The sequence below is a fragment of the Erythrolamprus reginae genome, chromosome 7, assembly GCF_031021105.1.
Source record: "Erythrolamprus reginae isolate rEryReg1 chromosome 7, rEryReg1.hap1, whole genome shotgun sequence".
Taxonomy (NCBI): Eukaryota; Metazoa; Chordata; class Lepidosauria; order Squamata; family Dipsadidae; genus Erythrolamprus; species Erythrolamprus reginae.
In genome coordinates, this window is record NC_091956.1 from 74,383,581 (window position 1) to 74,402,063 (window position 18,483).

At 38.9% G+C, this 18,483-nt stretch overlaps 1 protein-coding gene across 6 annotated transcripts in view; it reads right to left on the reverse strand.

Moving 5' to 3' along the window:
• The window catches only part of ANK2 (ankyrin 2), a 207,659-nt gene that overhangs the window by 144,679 nt on the left and 44,497 nt on the right, over positions 1-18,483 (reverse strand). For 3 of the 6 annotated variants that reach the window (XM_070757868.1, XM_070757865.1, XM_070757867.1), the window contains exons 4-5: positions 18,036-18,134; positions 7,576-7,674 (exon numbers count right to left, since the gene is read on the reverse strand). In XM_070757868.1, coding sequence (XP_070613969.1) covers positions 7,576-7,674; positions 18,036-18,134 — 198 coding nt within the window. Of the gene's footprint in view, positions 1-7,575; positions 7,675-18,035; positions 18,138-18,483 lie in introns of all 6 variants that reach the window. The other 3 variants (XM_070757866.1, XM_070757864.1, XM_070757863.1) reach the window with 1 other exon arrangement.

Genomic DNA, 18,483 nt, shown 5'->3' on the forward strand with positions numbered 1-18,483 from the left:
GATCTCCCTTTCTGAAGATGGGGATGACCATGGCTAATGACCATAGGTTTGGTAGGGAACTGTTCCTGTAGGATTTTTCAAAGATTATACTTAGGGGCTTCTTGGATGAGAAGTGAAATATCTTCAAAAGAAAAACAAACCATGAAAGTCCCATTGGTTCTTGAAAAAGCAGGTCTGGGAAAACCATGACCTGGATGAGAATCTCTACAGAATTTTATTTGTTTGACTTTGCAAGAAAAGTCTCACGTTCCATTCAGCGGCTACCACACACCAAAATTGACTTACCACTAAGGTAATATTACAAAACATAGTGTTCCTTATGAAACCATTCACTCTAAGTTTAGACAAACTTTATCTAAAAATAAATGAAAGACAAAATTCAATCCTTTTTGGTATAAAGAGCCCTCACATAAATCATACCATTTATCAATAGGGCAATATTTTTATTATATTCAGGGTGAGGTATATATATATGTGTGTGTGTGTGTGTGTGTGTGTGTGTTTTCGTAGATTTTCACGGGTACAGGTATGACGGTCTTGGTATGTTCGGGTTTCTTCCCGTGTAGGATTTGGAAATTTCTGGCGACGTTTCGATGAGGTCCCACTCATCATCTTCAGGCTGGTGTTTCTGTCCTTGTTCTAAGGCGAACACTGCGAGACCTAAGCTGCCTTCCTTCTATAAATACTGGTGGTTGGGTGTGGTTTGAGCCATCAAATATCAAATACTGGTGGTTGGGTATTGCTGAGCCATCAAACCACACCCAACCACCAGTATTTATAGAAGGAAGGCAGCTTAGGTCTCGCAGTGTTCGCCTTAGAACAAGGACAGAAACACCAGCCTGAAGATGATGAGTGGGACCTCATCGAAACGTCGCCAGAAATTTCCAAATCCTACACGGGAAAAAACCCGAACATACCAAGACTGTCATATATATATGTATGTATGTATGTATGTATGTATGTATGTATGTATGTTTATTTATTTACTTGCTTGCTTGCTTACCTACCTACCTACCTACCTACCTACCTATTTATTTATTTATTTATTTATTAGATTTGTATGCCGCCTCTCTCCAGAGACTTGGGGCGGCTAACAGCAACATGAAACAGCATATAACAATAATCCAATACTAAAAACAGTTAAAAACCCATTATTATAAAAAAAACCAAACATACATACATACATACCATGCATAAATTGTAAAGGCCTAGGGGGAAAGAGTATCTCAATTCCCCCATGTCTGGCAGCACAGGTGGGTTTTAAGCAGCTTACGAAAGGCAAGGAGGGTGGGGGCAATTCTGATCTCTGGGGGGGGAGTTGGTTCCAGAGGGCCGGGGCTGCCACAGAGAAGGCTCTTCCCCTGGGTCCCGCCAAGCGACATTGTTTAGTTGACGGGACCCGGAGAAGACCCACTCTGTGGGACCTAACTGGTCGCTGGGATTTGTGCAGCAGAAGGCAGTCCCTTTACTTATAGAATCCAACATCAGAGCACATTGTTGATTGCATCATATCTAATATGGAACAGCATCCTCAGGGATTGACTTCTCCAGACAGTAAACCTAATTTTAAAATAAAGTATGAGGCATTGCTACATTTCTTACGGTGCTATATCAGGTATTGAAAATGTATAACCAGCCTTTCTATTTATCACTTAGGTGGAACAAATATCACAAATGATATAGTGATACCTCGTCTTACAAACTTAATTGGTTCCGGGACGAGGTTCTTAAGGTGAAAAGTTTGTAAGATGAAACAATGTTTCCCATAGGAATCAATGGAAAAGCGATTAATGCATGTAAGCCCAAAATTCACCCCTTTTGCCAGCCGAAGCACCTGTTTTTGCGCTGCTGGGATTCCCGAGGCTCCCCTCCATGGGAAACCCCACCTCCGGACTTATGTGTTTTTGTGATGCTGCAGGGGAATCCCAACAGGGGAATCCCAGCATCACAAAAACGAGCGCTTCGCTGGCAACGGAAATCCGGAGGTGGGGTTTCCCAGCGAGGGGAGCCTCAGTGAAATTGCAGCATTGCAAAAACACTGAACTCCTCAAAACCCCAACTCCAGACCTCTGTGTTTTTGCAATGCTGGGATTTTGCTGAGGCTCCCCTCGCTGAGAAACCCCACGTCCGGACTTCTGTCCAGAGATGAGGTTTCCCATGGAGGGGAGCCCCAGGGAAATCCCAGCAGTGCAAAAATGGGTGCTTTGCTGGCAATAGAAGTCCGGAGGCGAGAATTCCCAGCGGCGGCAGTGGGTTTGTAAGGTGAAAATAGTTTGTAAGAAGAGGCAAAAAAATCTTAAACCCCAGGTTTGTATCTCGAAAAGTTTGTATGACGAGGCGTTTGTAAGACGAGGTATCACTGTATTACAAATATCATTGTAATTAATAATATCATTTTAAATGTACATTGGGAGGAAAATCAGGACATAAAATACAAGCTGGGCAGATACGAACTGGTAGACGACCCTCCTCCTGTCAAAGACATTAGAGTATTCAACTCAAATTATCTAAGTGCCAAAGCTCAATGTAAAAGCATTGCCAAAAGAAGCATTAAGAGTTGGTAACCTAATCTTGCGTAGCTTCTTCAGTAGTATTGGACTGCTAACTAAGGCATACAAAACTTTTGCTAGATCAATTCTTGAATACAACTCATCTGTCTTGAACCTGCATTACATATTGGACATTAATACAATCGAATGAGTCTGGAGATATTTCACAAGAAGAGTCCTCCACTCCTCCGCTCGCAACAGAATTACCTTATACCACAAGACTTTAAATTTTAAAACTTTGCAGTCTTCAATCCCACCTAAGCATAGCATTAACCTAAGCAGATAAAATCATTTGCTAGAGTGTTCTTTTTCTCAATGAATATTTCAGCTTCAACCACAGCAATATAAGAGCTATGGTAAATTGCTCCAAATTCGATTGCAGAAATTCAGCAACAGAGTCAGTGCCTGGAATGCACTACCTGACTCTGTGGTTTCTTCCCCAAATCACCAAAACTTTAACCTTAGATTGTCTACTGTAGACTTCACCCCATTCCTAAGAGATCTTTAAGGGGTGTGCATAGGTGTTCCAGCGTGCCTACCTTCCCTGCCCTAATGTTCCCTTTTATACATATCCATTTCATGTATTCTTAATCATATTATAGTTGTATCTGTTTTCTAATACGTGCTTGACATAAATAATAAACAAACAAACAAACAAACAAATGCTATGCTGCTTTGACGACCGGTAACTTGCCTTTTTTGATACACACATGCATCCCAGGACTATGTGGACTACTCACATTTAAAAGAAATTATAATTATTATTTTCTTTTATTATGTATTTATTTTGTCCAACGCACAATAATACACAATGAAGGCTATAGAGGTTATATTCGAGTAAAATATATTAGAGAACAAATAGAAGTGACAATTTAGGAAGAGAATATATCAATTAGAGAATAGAAGGATATTATGAGAGTAATATAAGAATAGAATAGAAGAATAGTAGATACGATATAGGAGATATAGGAGAGACAATAGGACAGGGGACGGGAGGCTATGTCTTCTGCAGGGCTCCAGTGCTTAAAAATCTATCTTTTAATCTATTTATTTATTTTATTTATTTATTTTGTCCAATACACAATGAGGGTTTTAGTGGGTATATATCTATATACTCTAACAAAAAAGAAGTGTTACAAAAAGCTAGTTTGGGATGGAATTTTGACTGGTTTGGTTGAGATCGCCTAGCAAGCATCAGTATACCTCGAGGTTCGACTACTGTAATGCTCTTTACATGGGGCTACCTTTGAAAAGTGTTCGGAAACTTCAGATCGTGCAGAATAAAGCTGCGAGAGCAGTCATGGGCTTACCTAGGTATGCCCATGTTTCACCAACACTCCGCAGTCTGCATTGGTTGCCGATCAACTTCCGGTCACAATTCAAAGTGTTGGTTATGACCTTTAAAGCCCTTCATGGCACTGGACCAGAATATCTCCGAGACCGCCTGCTGCCGCACGAATCCCAGCGACCGATTAGGTCCCACAGAGTGGGCCTTCTCCGGGTCCCGTCAACTAAACAATGTCGGTTGGCGGGCCCCAGGGGAAGAGCCTTCTCTGTGGCGGCCCCGGCCCTCTGGAACCAACTCCCCCCAGAGATTAGAACTGCCCCTACTCTCCTTGCCTTTCGTAAGCTCCTTAAGACCCACCTTTGTCGTCAGGCATGGGGGAACTGAGACATCTCCCCCGGGCATATACAATTTATGAATGGTATGTTTGTATGTATATGTGTTTACAAAATGGGGTTTTTAAATATTTTTAAACAGTAATTTAGATTTGTTGTAAATTGTTTTCACTTTGTTGTGAGCCGCCCCGAGTCTGCGGAGAGGGGCGGCATACAAATCTAAATAATAAATAAATAAATAAATAAATAAATAAATAAATAAATAAATACATACATACATACATACATACATACATACATACATACATACATACATAAATGGCACCTTATGCTGCCATTCAAAGCAAACTGCAATATAGAGCAAGATATTTTAGGACAACAGAAGCTAATAATGAACTGTTGGTATAGGGTTATATACTTTCTTCTGTTTAAAGAAGTCGGGAAGTGAAATGGTTCCATTCCAAATCTAAAAGCACGCAGTAAGATCTGTTAATAAAGTAGGCGGTTTTAGAACTAACAAAGAAAAAGTGTTATCAATCTCATCCTGTTCCATGTATTCCCTTAAAATAGAATAACGCAACTGCTACTCGTTCCTAGCATAATATGAGCGCACTATCAATTTCATATCCTCCCAAGAAATGAATTAATGTACGTGGGAGAAAACCATGCGATATGTTATCATCATCGTCACCACCATCATCAAATAAATAGAGAAATGTAGGCATCAAGATCGCCTAGTGATTCATTCATTTGCACTGTTGTTTCTGTCCAGTTGCTTAGTAACCACACGACGTTCCATATCCAGCAAAATTGGAATGGGAACGTGGCTTCTGTCCATCCCAGCAACAAAAAGCCGCAATGTAACATGACCTCAATCCGTTCCAGCAGCAGAAAGGATTATTTTAAAAGCCACTGTCAAATGGAACAGTATCCACCCAATGAAAAGATAGCAAAACAGCTGTTGACAAAGGGAAGCTTGGCTCCTCTATTAAATACCGTGCTATCTTGCCTGCCCTGCCTATTACTGCATACCAGGAAAGGTGACAAATTAAGAAATCTATAAGGGATGGTTTGACATGAAACAAATGCTAAACGTAGAAGGTTGTCTCGTAAATAAATTTATTCATGAATGCGCACTTCTGCAATATACATATTAACTGCAGTATCGCAACAGTGGGAAAATATTCAACCTAGAAATTTGGAAGGCATGGTGCAAACAAGATAGCTTGTAGGGCAGAAGTATACCAGGAGTTTTAAACTAAAGTTACCATATTTATCTTTTTCTTAATCATGATTTTAATTGCTTTGGCATAGAAACATAGAAACATAGAAGACTGACGGTGGAAAAAGACCTCATTTATTTATTTATTATTTTATTTATTTATTGGATTTGTATGCCGCCCCTCTCCGTAGACTCGGGGCGGCTAACAACAGTGGTAAAAACAACATGCGACAATCCAATACTAAGACAGCTAAAAACCCTTATTTTAAAACCAATCATACATACAAACATACCATACATAAATTGTAGAAGCCTAGGGGGAAAGAATATCTTAGTTCCCCCATGCCTGATGACAGAGGTGGGTTTTAAGAAGCTTACGAAAGGCAAGAAGGGTGGGGGATACTCAGATCTCTGGGGGGAGTTGGTTCCAGAGGGCCGGGGCTGCCACAGAGAAGGCTCTTCCCCTGGGTCCCGCCAAACGACATTGTTTAGTCGACAGGACCCATGGTCCATCTAGTCTGCCCTTATACTATTTCCTGTATTTTATCTTACAATGGATATATGTTTATCCCAGGCATGTTTAAATTCAGTTACTGTGGATTTACCAACCACGTCTGCTGGACGTTTGTTCCAAGGATCTACTACTCTTTCAGTAAAATAATATTTTCTCACGTTGTTTTGATCTTTCCCCCAACTAACTTCAGATTGTGTCCCCTTGTTCTTGTGTTCACTTTCCTATTAAAAACACTTCCCTCCTGGACCTTATTTAACCCTTTAACATATTTAAATGTTTCGATCATGTCCCCTTTTCCTCCAGACTATACAGATTGAGTTCATTAAGTCTTTCCTGATACATTTTATGCTTAAGACCTTCCACCATTCTTGTAGCCCGTCTTTGGACCCGTTCAATTTTGTCAATATCTTTTTGTAGGTGAGGTCTCATGGTTTTAATTGCTTTGCCATTAATGTAGGCTGATTTATAACGTGACCTGTCTTATAACAGTTCATTTAGGGAGCGTTTAAAGTTACAAGAGGATTGGAAAAAAGAGACTTATGACTGTTTATCACGGTTGCAGCATCCCCATGGTCACGTGATTAAAATTAAAATTCTTGGCAAATGACACATATTTATGAGGGTTGTAGTGTTCCTGAATCACATTATCACCTTCTGTGATCTTCTGACAAGCAGTCAATGGAGAAACTAGATTCACTTAATACTGTTGTTACTAACTTAATAATTTCAGAGCTTCACATAACTTTGGCTAAAAAAAAAGCATAAAATGAAATATTGGGCTTAAATTGTGGTCATAAACCGAGCTACAGTGATGCCTGGTCTTACAAACTTTTCGAGATACAAACCCGGGGTTTAAGATTTTTTTGCCTCTTTTTACAAACTATTTTCACCTTACAAACCCACTACCGCCGCTGGGAAGTCTCCAGACTTCCATTGCAAGCGAAGCACTCGTTTTTGCACTGCTGGAATTCCCCTGAGGCTCCCCTCCATGGGAAACCCCACCTCTGGACTTCTGTGTTTTGTGATGCTGCAGGGGATCCCAGCAGTGCAAAAACTGGCGCTTCGCTGGCAACAGAAGTCTGGAGGTGGGGTTTCCCAGCGAGGGGAGCCTCAGTGAAATCGCAGCATCGCAAAAACACAGAGGTCCGGAGATGGGGTTTTGAGGACTTCGGTGTTTTTGCGATGCTGCGATTTCACTGATGCTCCCTTCACTGGGAAACCCCACCTCTGGACTTTCATTGCCAGTGAAGCGCTCGTTTTTGTGATGGTGGGATTCCCCTGCTGCATCACAAAAACACAGAAGTCCGGAGGTGGTGTTTCCCATGGAGGGGAGCCTCAGGGTAATCCCAGCAGTGCAAAAGCGGGCGTTTGGCTGGCAAAAGGGGTGAATTTTGGGCTTGCACTCATTAATCGCTTTTCCATTGATTCCTATGGGAAACATTGTTTCATCTTACAAACTTTTCACCTTAAGAACCTCGTCCCGGAACCAATTAAGTTTGTAAGACAAGGTATCACTGTATACCATTTTATCTATTTTTGGTAATGCTTATCCTGAATGAGAATTGAATGTTGGGCATGGTTTGTGTTTTCATAAAACCAGGATCAAGGAGGAAGCATTATTTTTAAGAAAAGAACAATCAGAGAAAGAGGAAGAGATCTGAATACTGTACCTCTGTAGCCGTGCTCTGATTGGCTCCATTTTCCAAAAGATATTTTACTACATCGATATGGTTCTCCTGCGCTGCCATGTAGAGAGGCGTGAAGCCATTCTAAGGAAAAACAAAGAAATATACAAATCAAAAATATTAAAAAGCAATTACAAATCATGAATATTAAAAAGCAATTAAATTACAAATGTAATCTCTAAAGCAAGATCAAGTAAAATCCAAAGGGAAAACCAACAAAAAATTCCACTGAACAACTCAATTCTAAGAAATATCAGGTGCTTACAAAATCTTCTTTTGGAAAAACTGTTTTAAGGCTTGCACCTTTTTAAACATTTAATTTATTAAAGTAAATACAGTGTTCCCTCGATTTTCGTGGGTTCGAACTTCGCGGAACGTCTATACCACGGTTTTTCAAAAATATTAATTGAAAAATACTTCGCGGTTTTTTTTCTCCTATACCACAGTTTTTCCCACCCAATGACGTCATATGTCATTGCCAAACTTTCGTCTGCCTTTAAAAAACATTTTTTAAAATAAACTTTAATAAATAAACATGGTGAGTAATAATCTAAATGGTTGCTAAGGGAATGGGAAATTATAATTTAGGGGTTTAAAGTGTTAAGGGAAGGCTTGGGATACTGTTCATAGCCAAAAATAGTGTATGTACTTCCGCATCTCTACTTTGCAGAAATTCGTCTTTCGCGGGCGGTCTCGGAATGCATCCCCCGTGAAAATTGAGGGAACGCTGTATATTGTGAGGCCTTTTATCTTCATGACTGCTTTCTGCCACACAAGTCCAAGCAACGGGTGAGATCCCAGAGTTGGTCTCCTCCAGGTCCTGACAGCTAAACAGTGTCAGGTGGTGGGCCCATGGGGGAGGGTCTTCTCTGTGGCTGCCCAGATCTCTGGAACCAGTTATCTCTGGAAGTCAGGACTGCTCCCACCCTATTGGCCTTCTGAAAAGCAGTTAAGGCCTGGCTTTTCTGGCAGGCCTGGTGCCGTTGATCCTGCAGTTGTAATCGACAAGATCCGACCATGGAATGATATGTATGGGTTTTAATTGTTTTAATACTTAAGATGCTTTAATATTTTATTCTGTTGTTAAGCTGCCCGGAATCCTTTGGGAGTTGGGCGACATATACATTTAATAAAATAATTAAAAATAAATAAATGAACCATGACATTGCAATGATTTATAGACTTCGTGTGGTTTTGTAAGTCTTAATACATTAAGATCCTTAAAAGAACCTTAATGTTCAAGTTCTTTACGCAGCACTTAAGTTAATTTAGCAATACTGCAAGAAATAGGATTGTCAAATAAATAATATAAAAGTTACAATATTTATGAAGAAAAGAAATAATCTATTATTTATTGCTTGTATTTAATTAAAAGTAAATCATTGTCCAACATAGAACAGTGATTTTAATCATGGTAGATTTATGGCTGTAACAATATATATTCCATGGCACTATAATATAAGGAAAAACTGTTTTGATTATAACAGGGCTGCAAAAGAACTTTTATAACTTAATGTCTTAACCAGGAGTCAAAAATGTGAACTCAAGACTTAAGGGGATTGAAAAATTCATATTTTCATGAAATGCTTTGAAGAATAATATAATCCAGCCTAACTATCAGATTGAATACTTATAATGCCAGAATTTATAAAATAGAGTTGTGAGCAGGCTATTAATAGAGTCAAATAAAACATTTGTGGCTTGCATTTTAGGTATATCTTTGAAAATGACGCTAAAGCATCTGGTTAATTATAAATAGAAACTAATTAACTTTCTTTCTTTTTGTTTAATTCATCCCAGAATAAAACCCAAAGCAATATATGCAAAACACATTTTATTGGTTTTGAGAACATCTCATTAAATTATGTGTATAATTGAGTGTGTGTATAATGTGTGTGTGTATAATGTGAATATAGTTTTTAATTATTTATTGTGTATGGAGCATATAACATAAGAATTCAGAACAGCTTGATGGATTTTGTATTATGGTTTTTGAACACTAAGTCTTGCTATTTTTGTTTCAGGATTATTACACAGTTCTTCACATCTGCTTTGAGGTCAGCATACATTTCCTGGAAATGCATAACATTATGGTAATAAAATGCATTCTATTTTTATTATTATTTATTTATTATTTAGATTTGTATGCCGCCCCTCTCCGCAGACTCGGGGCGGCTCACAACAAAGTGAAACAATTTACAACAAATCTAAATTACAGTTTAAAAATATTTTTAAAAACCCATTTTCTAAACAAACATACATACAGACATACCATTCATAAATTGTATATGCCCGGGGGAGATGACTCAGTTCCCCCATGCCTGACGGCAAAGGTGGGTCTTAAGGAGCTTACGAAAGGGAAGGAGAGTAGGGGCAGTTCTAATCTCCGGGGGGAGTTGGTTCCAGAGGGTCGGGGCCGCCACAGAGAAGGCTCTTCCCCTGGGGCCCGCCAACCGACATTGTTTAGTTGACGGGACCCGGAGAAGGCCCACTCTGTGGGACCTAATCGGTCGCTGGGATTCATGCGGCAGCAGGCGGTCTCGGAGATATTCGTCATGCCATTTCATTTTTATATTCCATATGAGCTCAATTTTAAAAAAATTTTTAACCAGTCATAGCATTTGTAATGTTATATTAAAAAAGACCCAAAATTTCTCAGCATAAAATATGAAAGAATGTAATTCACTTTTAACCACTGTTATCTCTGAATTCTCAAATTATTGTTTTCATATATAAATATATACACCCACCCATACACACACTGTTTTCTGTCAAACTTCTAGCAAAAATATGTTACACACACACACATTTTTTGGAAATCTTAAATGTAATCAAAATGTTTAATGTCTGAGTCAGACTATCATTTTCTGAATCAATTGTATGGAATCAAAATTCAAAAACTGAACATCTGTTATAATGACTACAGGCAGTGCCTAGAACATTAAGTGCTACCAATAACTGAGCTGAAAAAATGGAATAATTGTTTCCTCTGGAGAAAATTTGTTTTGCTTTTCTATGGAATTACAATTCATTTTTTCTTTAAAATGAATTTTAAAATTAATTGAAACTTGCATTTTTTTTTCATTTTATAACTGCAATTACTATTCTTCCTTTATTGCATGCCAAGATATATAGTGAACTTGAATCTACCTACCTACCTACCTACCTACCTACCTACCTACCTATTCATTCAATATCTTTTTTGGCATACCATAAACAAAGATTGTATTTTTGGCATACAGTATACAAAGATTGGGGGCTCAGTGGCTAAACTTGTCAATCCCTAGCACTGTTTAACAGAGTGAGCCCCCGTTACTTGCCCCAGCTTCTGCCAATCTAGCAGTTCCAAAGCATGTCAAAAACTGCAAGTAGATAAATAGGGACCACTTTTGCGGTGCACCAAAAATAGAAGACATTGCACATGTGCTACTCAATTGTAAACTATACTCCTCTGTAAGACCTCAGTATTTACAGCCCCTACTTGTCAAAATAATACACTGGGACTGTTGTCATACAATTGTCATATTTTCTTCAGGGTACAAATATATATGTCGTTTCTAGAACCGCTAAGTTTATAGTCAGGGCTGTTCAGATGAGAATACGTTTTATAGAACATATTGGGGTGGCATGCAAAGGAGATGAACTCACTTAAGAATATTTTATTATCAGTATCTTAGATTTGTTTAATATAATCCTTTGCACAAGTTATATTCTCATGTTTTACTACTCAATTTTAGCATATTATACTGCATTTTAACTTATTATTTATTCAAATTCCGTCTATTTTAGCCAATTTTATTGTATTTTAACCAGTCAGTTTTATGACGACCAATGTGGTCCTTTTCCTCGCTTTGATATGGTCGATAGACTAATCAAATAAAGTTGAAATTGAAATTGAATTGCCAATCTAGCAGTCCCAAAGCATGTAAAAAACTGCAAGTAGATAAATAGGGACCACTTTTGTAAGAAGGTAACAGTGTTCCATGTGCCTTCAGCATGGCCACATGTCCATGGAGACGTCTTCAGTTCAGACAACACTGACTCTTCAGCTTAGAAACAGAGATGAGCACTGCACCCCAGAGTCAGGAACAACTAGCATTTGAGCAGGGATAGGTCCTGGCTGGAACGGTCGGGAACGTCGTTCCGGTGGTGGAAGGCCTAGCTCCATTTCCACTGGGCATGCACATGCAACTGCGTATGCATGGAAGCAAACAAATGGCAATTTTTGCCCAAATGTCATTGCCGCAAGGACGTCCGCATGATATTTCGGCTGCTGCACATTTACTTACTTACTTACTTACTTACTTACTTACTTACTTACTTACTTACTTACTCACTCACTCACTCACTCACTCACTCACTCACTCACTTGTCCAATACACAAATACATAGGAAGAAAAATAGACATGAAGTAATATATATAAGGGTAAAGTGAACTTAGAGGGGAGGATATATGAAAGAAAGAAAATATACAGTATATGATAAGTGAGAGAAAGGAAAGACAAATTGGACAGGGGACGAAAGGCACACCAGTGCACTTATGTACACCCCTTACTGGCCTCTTAAGAACCTGGAGAGGTCAATCGTGGAGAGTCTAAGGGAGAAATGTTGGGGGTTAGGGGTTGACACAATTGAGTCCGGCAATGAGTTCCACGCTTCGACAACTCGATTGTTGAAATCATATTTTTTACAGTCAAGTTTGGAGCGGGTCGTATTAAGTTTGAATCTGTTGCGTGCTCTTGTGTTGTTGTGGTTGAAGCTGAAGTAGTCATTGACCGGTAGGACGTTGCAGCAGATGATCTTGTGGGCATGTGCACATGCGCAACAGCTGGGGCCATCAGCAAAAGCGGCTTGCCTGAGCTCTGGCCACGTGGCTTGCTTTCTGCTCTTCCACGCCACAGGCAAATGCCTGCGGTGTGGAAAGAACAGAACAAGCTGTGTGACTGGAGCTCGGGGTTACATGGTCTCCTCACTACACCGCATGCCATCTTCCTCTCCATGCTGCATGCAAGCACCGGAGAGAAAGATAAGGCTTGCGGCAGGGAAGGCGCCGGGCGGGGAAGCCAGGCTGCGAGCGACAGGGTGGGGAAGTTGGTCCATGACTAGGAGATTATTAATCTGTTTTTTGCAATTTTGGGCTTTTTTTGCTTCTGTGGAAGCAAAAAGCCAGAAATCGCATGTTCTCGTGCGAGATTCTGCTTCTGTGCATGTGCAGAAGCTGAATCTCGCAATGTGCACACGCCGTTCCGGTGGCGCCGTTCCGGTGGCGCCAGGAATAGTAGCCCATCACTGCATATGAGTGAGAGGAACCTTTACCTTAAATAAATACAGTGGTACCTCGAGATACGAGTTTAATTCGTTCCGGACCTGGGCTCTTAAGTCGAGCAGCTCTTATCTCGAACGACTTTTCCCCATAGGAATTAATGTAAATAATTTTAATTGGTTCCAGCCCTCAAAAAACTCACAAAGTTAGTCTAAATTATGCAGAAAGACATGTTTTTAATGAAGAAATGTACATGTACATATAAATGAATAATGAAGTTTCTTTCACTTAACTTGTAAACTTTCTTAAACTTTTAAATTTACATATGTTCAACTTCTCTGCCACCCAATCCTGTAGGACAGAGGTCCCCAACCCTTTTTGCACCAGGGACCGGCTTTAAGCGATCAAGAGAGGAATGGGTGAATGAATGGACGGAGGGTGGGAAGGAAGAAAGGAAAGAGGGAAGGGACAGAAACAGATGAAGGAAGCAAGGAAACTTATGAAAGGGGAGAGTAAGAGAGGAATGAGTGAAGGGCGGGAGGGAGGGAAGAAGGTGGGAAGGAGAAAGAAAAGAAGAAATAGAGGAAGGAAAGGTAAAAGAGAGAAAGAAAAAGAGCAAGAAAGAAAGAAAGAAAGAAAGAAAGAAAGGGGGAAGGGACAGGAACAGAGGAAGGAAGCAAGGAAACTTATGAAAGGGGAGAGTAAGAGAGGAATGAGTGAAGGGCGGGAGGGAGGGAAGAAGGTGGGAAGGAGAAAGAAAAGAAGAAATAGAGGAAGGGAAGGTAAAAGAGAGAAAGAAAAAGAGCAAGAAAGAAAGCTGCAAGCACCCCCCCGAGCCCCCCAGGCCGGCTGCAACCTTTTAAAACACGCGCGCCGCTTCGCAGCTGTCTCCTGAAGCCGAACGCGGAAGTTAGCATTTGGCTTCAGGAGACAGCTCCTTGGCGCTTGTATCTCGAATTTGGGCTTGTAAGTAGAACAAAAATATCTCTCCCCTCCCAGCTCTTATCTCGAGTTGCTCTTAAGTAGAGCAGCTCTTATGTCGGGGTTCCACTGTATTAGTAGTTCAGAGTTTATTTAATTAGAAAATGAAAAAGAAATGCAAGTTTCTTGAGTGTCAGTAAATTTATCAAAACTTCCCCTAATGAAAGAAAGACAAACAGAAGGATATTATTTTAAAAGCTTTTTAACTATTTATAAACCACGCACCACCACTAGGAGTCAAGTGGCATGCAAATTTAACAAACTTTTATTGATGCATATTTATGTTAATATTAATGTATTACCACAAGTATGGTGTAGTGATCCAGCAAAGCAGATACAGTGATATCTCATCTTACAAACGCCTCGTCATACAAACTTTTCGAGATACAAACCCGGGGTTTAAGATTTTTTTGCCTCTTCTTACAAACTATTTTCACCTTACAAACCCACCGCCGCCGCTGGGATGCCCCGCCTCCGGACTTCTGTTGCCAGCGAAGCACCCATTTTTGCACTGCTGGGATTCCCCTGAGGCTCCCCTCCATGGGAAACCCCACCTCCAGACTTCATGCTGTAGGGGAATCCCAGCAGGGGAATCCCAACAGTGCAAAAATGGGCGCTTCGCTGGCAACGGATGTCCGGAGGTGGGGTTTCCCAGCGAGGGGAGCCTCAGTGAAATCGCAGCATCACAAAAACACAGAGGTCCGGAGATGGGGTTTTGAGCACTTTGATGTTTTTGCGATGCTGCGATTTCACTGATGCTCCCCTCGCTGGGAAACCCCATCTCCGGACTTCCATTGCCAGTGAAGCGCTCATTTTTGCGATGCTGGGATTCCCCTGCAGCATCACAAAAACACGGAAGTCCGGAGGTGGGGTTTCCCATGGAGGGGAACCTCAGGGGAATCCCAGCAGCAGTTTGTTTCATCTTACAAACTTTTCACCTTAAGAACCTCATCCCGGAACTAATTAAGTTTGTAAGACAAGGTATCACTGTATTTCAATTTTTTAAAAAAAATTAGGATCTGGAAAAAAAAAAGTAAACACATCTACTAATATTAGATGTGTTTTTCCCATCTAATAAACCACTTTCTACTCTTTCATTTCTCCATGACACCAGGCCATGGATTTTATTCATAATATTTACATATATTAATGTTATGCAGGCATTCAATTGATATATGCAAATATGTTGTCATTAATATACCGTTGCAGAAAACAAGTAAAATTATGAATCTGGAAGATGCTGTTCTATTCTTTCTTTGTTTTCTCTTCATCTTTCAGTTCCTTAGCATAATATGAATCTTCAGTGAGTCTTTCTATTATGTAACACTCCTGCCTATGAAGCAGCAAAAATATGTAGGAGCCAAATCTACGCAACATGGATTTATACGTACAGTACACTCATTTGAAAAGTTGAAGTCAGCTACCGATGATATTTACGGTCATCCAGATGACCACAAGCATATTAATAAAGTAGCATTAAAGTCTATATTTGTGTGCTTTATATTTTGTTTATACATGTAATTGTACGTAGTATGCATCCCATACTAAATATACTGTCTCAGTTTAAGCTCAAAAGTAGATAACCCATTAAAAATACAATTATTTTTAAATCTTGCTGTTACCTGACAGTTGTCTAAAGAATGTACAATTTTAAAGAACTTGTTCTTAAAAATCAAGAAACGATGTAAAACAATAGAACACTAATAAAACCACAGTAAATGCCAACCATGAGATTACTTTGACATGGGAACATGATCATTGCACATTAATGCTGTAAAAATACTGATGCATATAGAAATACCTTCATATACCTTGAAGGAAATACATACTTTATACTGATATACCTTGAGTGCCTTTTAGTACCAGTATCAGTACTAATATCAGTACCCCCATGCACAGATTAAGAATCTTCATCTGATTATAGCTGCCCCTTTATTTAAAAATTTGTCGGTTCCTTTCTGTTCTTTCTCTCTCTCCAGAACAGGAGGCGTCTTCTGTTTTGCTGGTGTGAGTCAGCAATTATAAAAATAGATCAAATAATACTGTCTCAGATACCAAGGCATTTCCTGAATATAAGGGGGTGGTTGAGTTGGAAAGCATTATTCCAGATGCTACCTTATAGTTAATGCTTGTGAATAATCACTGCTCATTATTATGGCAAAACTTTAAACTTTTAGAGAAAATAAAAACATAACACTATATTTTTAAGTTTGTATTTTACATTTATAAAGGTATGGTGATTAAGCATGGACGTGTCCTTCCTAGGACAGAGAGGCAAAAAATTAGAAGCATATACTTTGGTCACTGTCATTGATAATTCCTTGCTCATTAGACACATGAACTAAATTTATATCGTTTTTAGGAATGATTTAAAATGTTATTGTGTACCTGGCACATATTTCCACGCATGGTGGACATGCTCTGAAGCCAAGAAATATTGGAATAGAGAAATGGATAAATGAAATAACAAAGGAGAAGATCAAAAAATCTCGCAAATTTTTCCTACTGGGTATTTGAAATACGAAGTATAAAAAAGAAATTTATTATTTAATAATACATATATTGGTTGCGGCAAGAATTACATTTGCTCAGAAATGGAAAGAAAAGGAAATACCAAAAGATGTAGAAGTATTTTAAAAAATTATAGATTGTGCAGAATTAGACATGATGACAAAATGCTTGAATAACCAAGTCGAAACAGAATTTTATAAAATATGGGATAAAGTATATAAATGGTGGAATTTTAAAAATAGTTTTAAAATTAAATAAGCAAGAATTTATAATTATTTGAACTTATTAATTTGATGGTTAACTGTATGCATACATGAATAGTTTAAAAACAATACAAATATAGAGTATTTTTTGCAATATGATAAATTTAGAAGTGTTATATTTTATATTTTATTTTAGATTAATCATTTGATATTTTATAGATAAGAAAATTAATTAATATAGAGAATTTAGAGTTAAATTTAATAAGAACATAGAGTATGTGTGTTATATTTCTGTATTGATCTGATTATAGTTAGGCTTTTTTCTTTTCTGTACTAGTTAGACTTCTAAGATAAGCGGAGCAATGGTAGCTCCTTAAATGTTGAATGTTTTTTGTTTTTTGTTTGTCTTTTGAAAAATAATTTTAAAAAATGAAAAAAAAATGTTATTGTACCACTAAGTTATTTTTAAGCTATATCAAAAATTTAGGGGAGACGTCCTTACGCTTGGTATGTTGCTAAATGGTGACCGATTTTGCAGAAGGATATGTGAATACCAGATTATAAAAGATGGCTTAAATAATCTTGAAATGATTGTATCATATTATTGATGATAATATGCATCATTTATAAAATAAATTTATTCAACTGCATTTGCTGGAAATAGTTAACGTCAATCACGATACTGAATAAACTGTGTACTTCACCATATATGTCAACTGTTGTGATTCAGTCTGAGGCTCCTCAGGGAACGGCTGGAACTCTGCCGGCTCCATGCTCAGAGGGGGAGGACGAGGAACAGGAGGAGGAGGAGGACCAGGCAGACGGGGAAGAGGAATGTCAGGACGAGGAGGAGGGAGAACAGCCTGAGACCCCCGGCGGGGAGCTCTCCCCAGCGAGTAGCCTGGAGTCATTAGATGAGAATGCACAAGCCATCATAGATATGAGGCAGAGAAGGGCAGCACAAAGAAGGGGATAATTAGCCAGGTACTTCCATCCCTAATAGGCAACAGCTGGGTTTGGGTGTGGTTCTCCTCAGGTTCAACCTTTCTCCTCAGAAAGGTTGAAAAGGCAGGCCCGCCCTTCCTGTATTGTGGAGAGTTATCTTTTGGGAGTCCTGTGACCTTGCTTCGATCCTTGGCGTCTCTGATTCTGGCTTGTGGCCTCGAAGGCTGAAAACTTGGGGGAGGCGTGGGTTTTATTATCTACAGTGGTGTGTCTGCCAGCAAGAAGCCTGTTGTATTGTCTGGCCGTCGTGACTTTTCTGTGAAGCTTCATAGCATTCCAGTTTGTAAGAACAGTTTTTGTTATCTGTGTTTGTTTTCAAAGATATAAAATGACTTTGCTTTTTACCAGCGTGTCTGCATACTCTTTTTAGTTGGTGTTGACGTCTGGGGGAACCCAGACAGAACAGTCAACCTTGAAACAATTTTTATTCAGATTAAAGTGCACGCATATGGGCAGAAGGTTGTAGATATATGTCAACTTACCTGAGACTGTGCATTAATATCAGCTCCTTCCTTAACTAGAACTTTGACCACTTCAGCCTGTCCCGCCAATGAGGCAATATGTAGCGCAGTATTTCCCTTCTGCTTTGCACAAAATAAAAACGCACACATTAATTTAAATTGTACCTAGAATTCAGAGCGACATACAGTAAATCTCTGTAATATTAATAAAATATGAATTAAACGTTGAAATTTCTCCAATATCTTCCATTTCTTTTATAATTTGATTTAAATTAAGATCCAAATACATTTCTAGGAAAGCAATATATTTATTATTTTTAAAAAATAAAATCGGTACTGTTGGTAGGCATTTTCATTAGGAAGGATACAATTTGGGAATAATTTACTTAAATAGTTGGTTCTAATTATGAAATTCTATCAACAACATGAACATTGAAATATAGTTGTAGACCCCATTTCCTAATAAAAC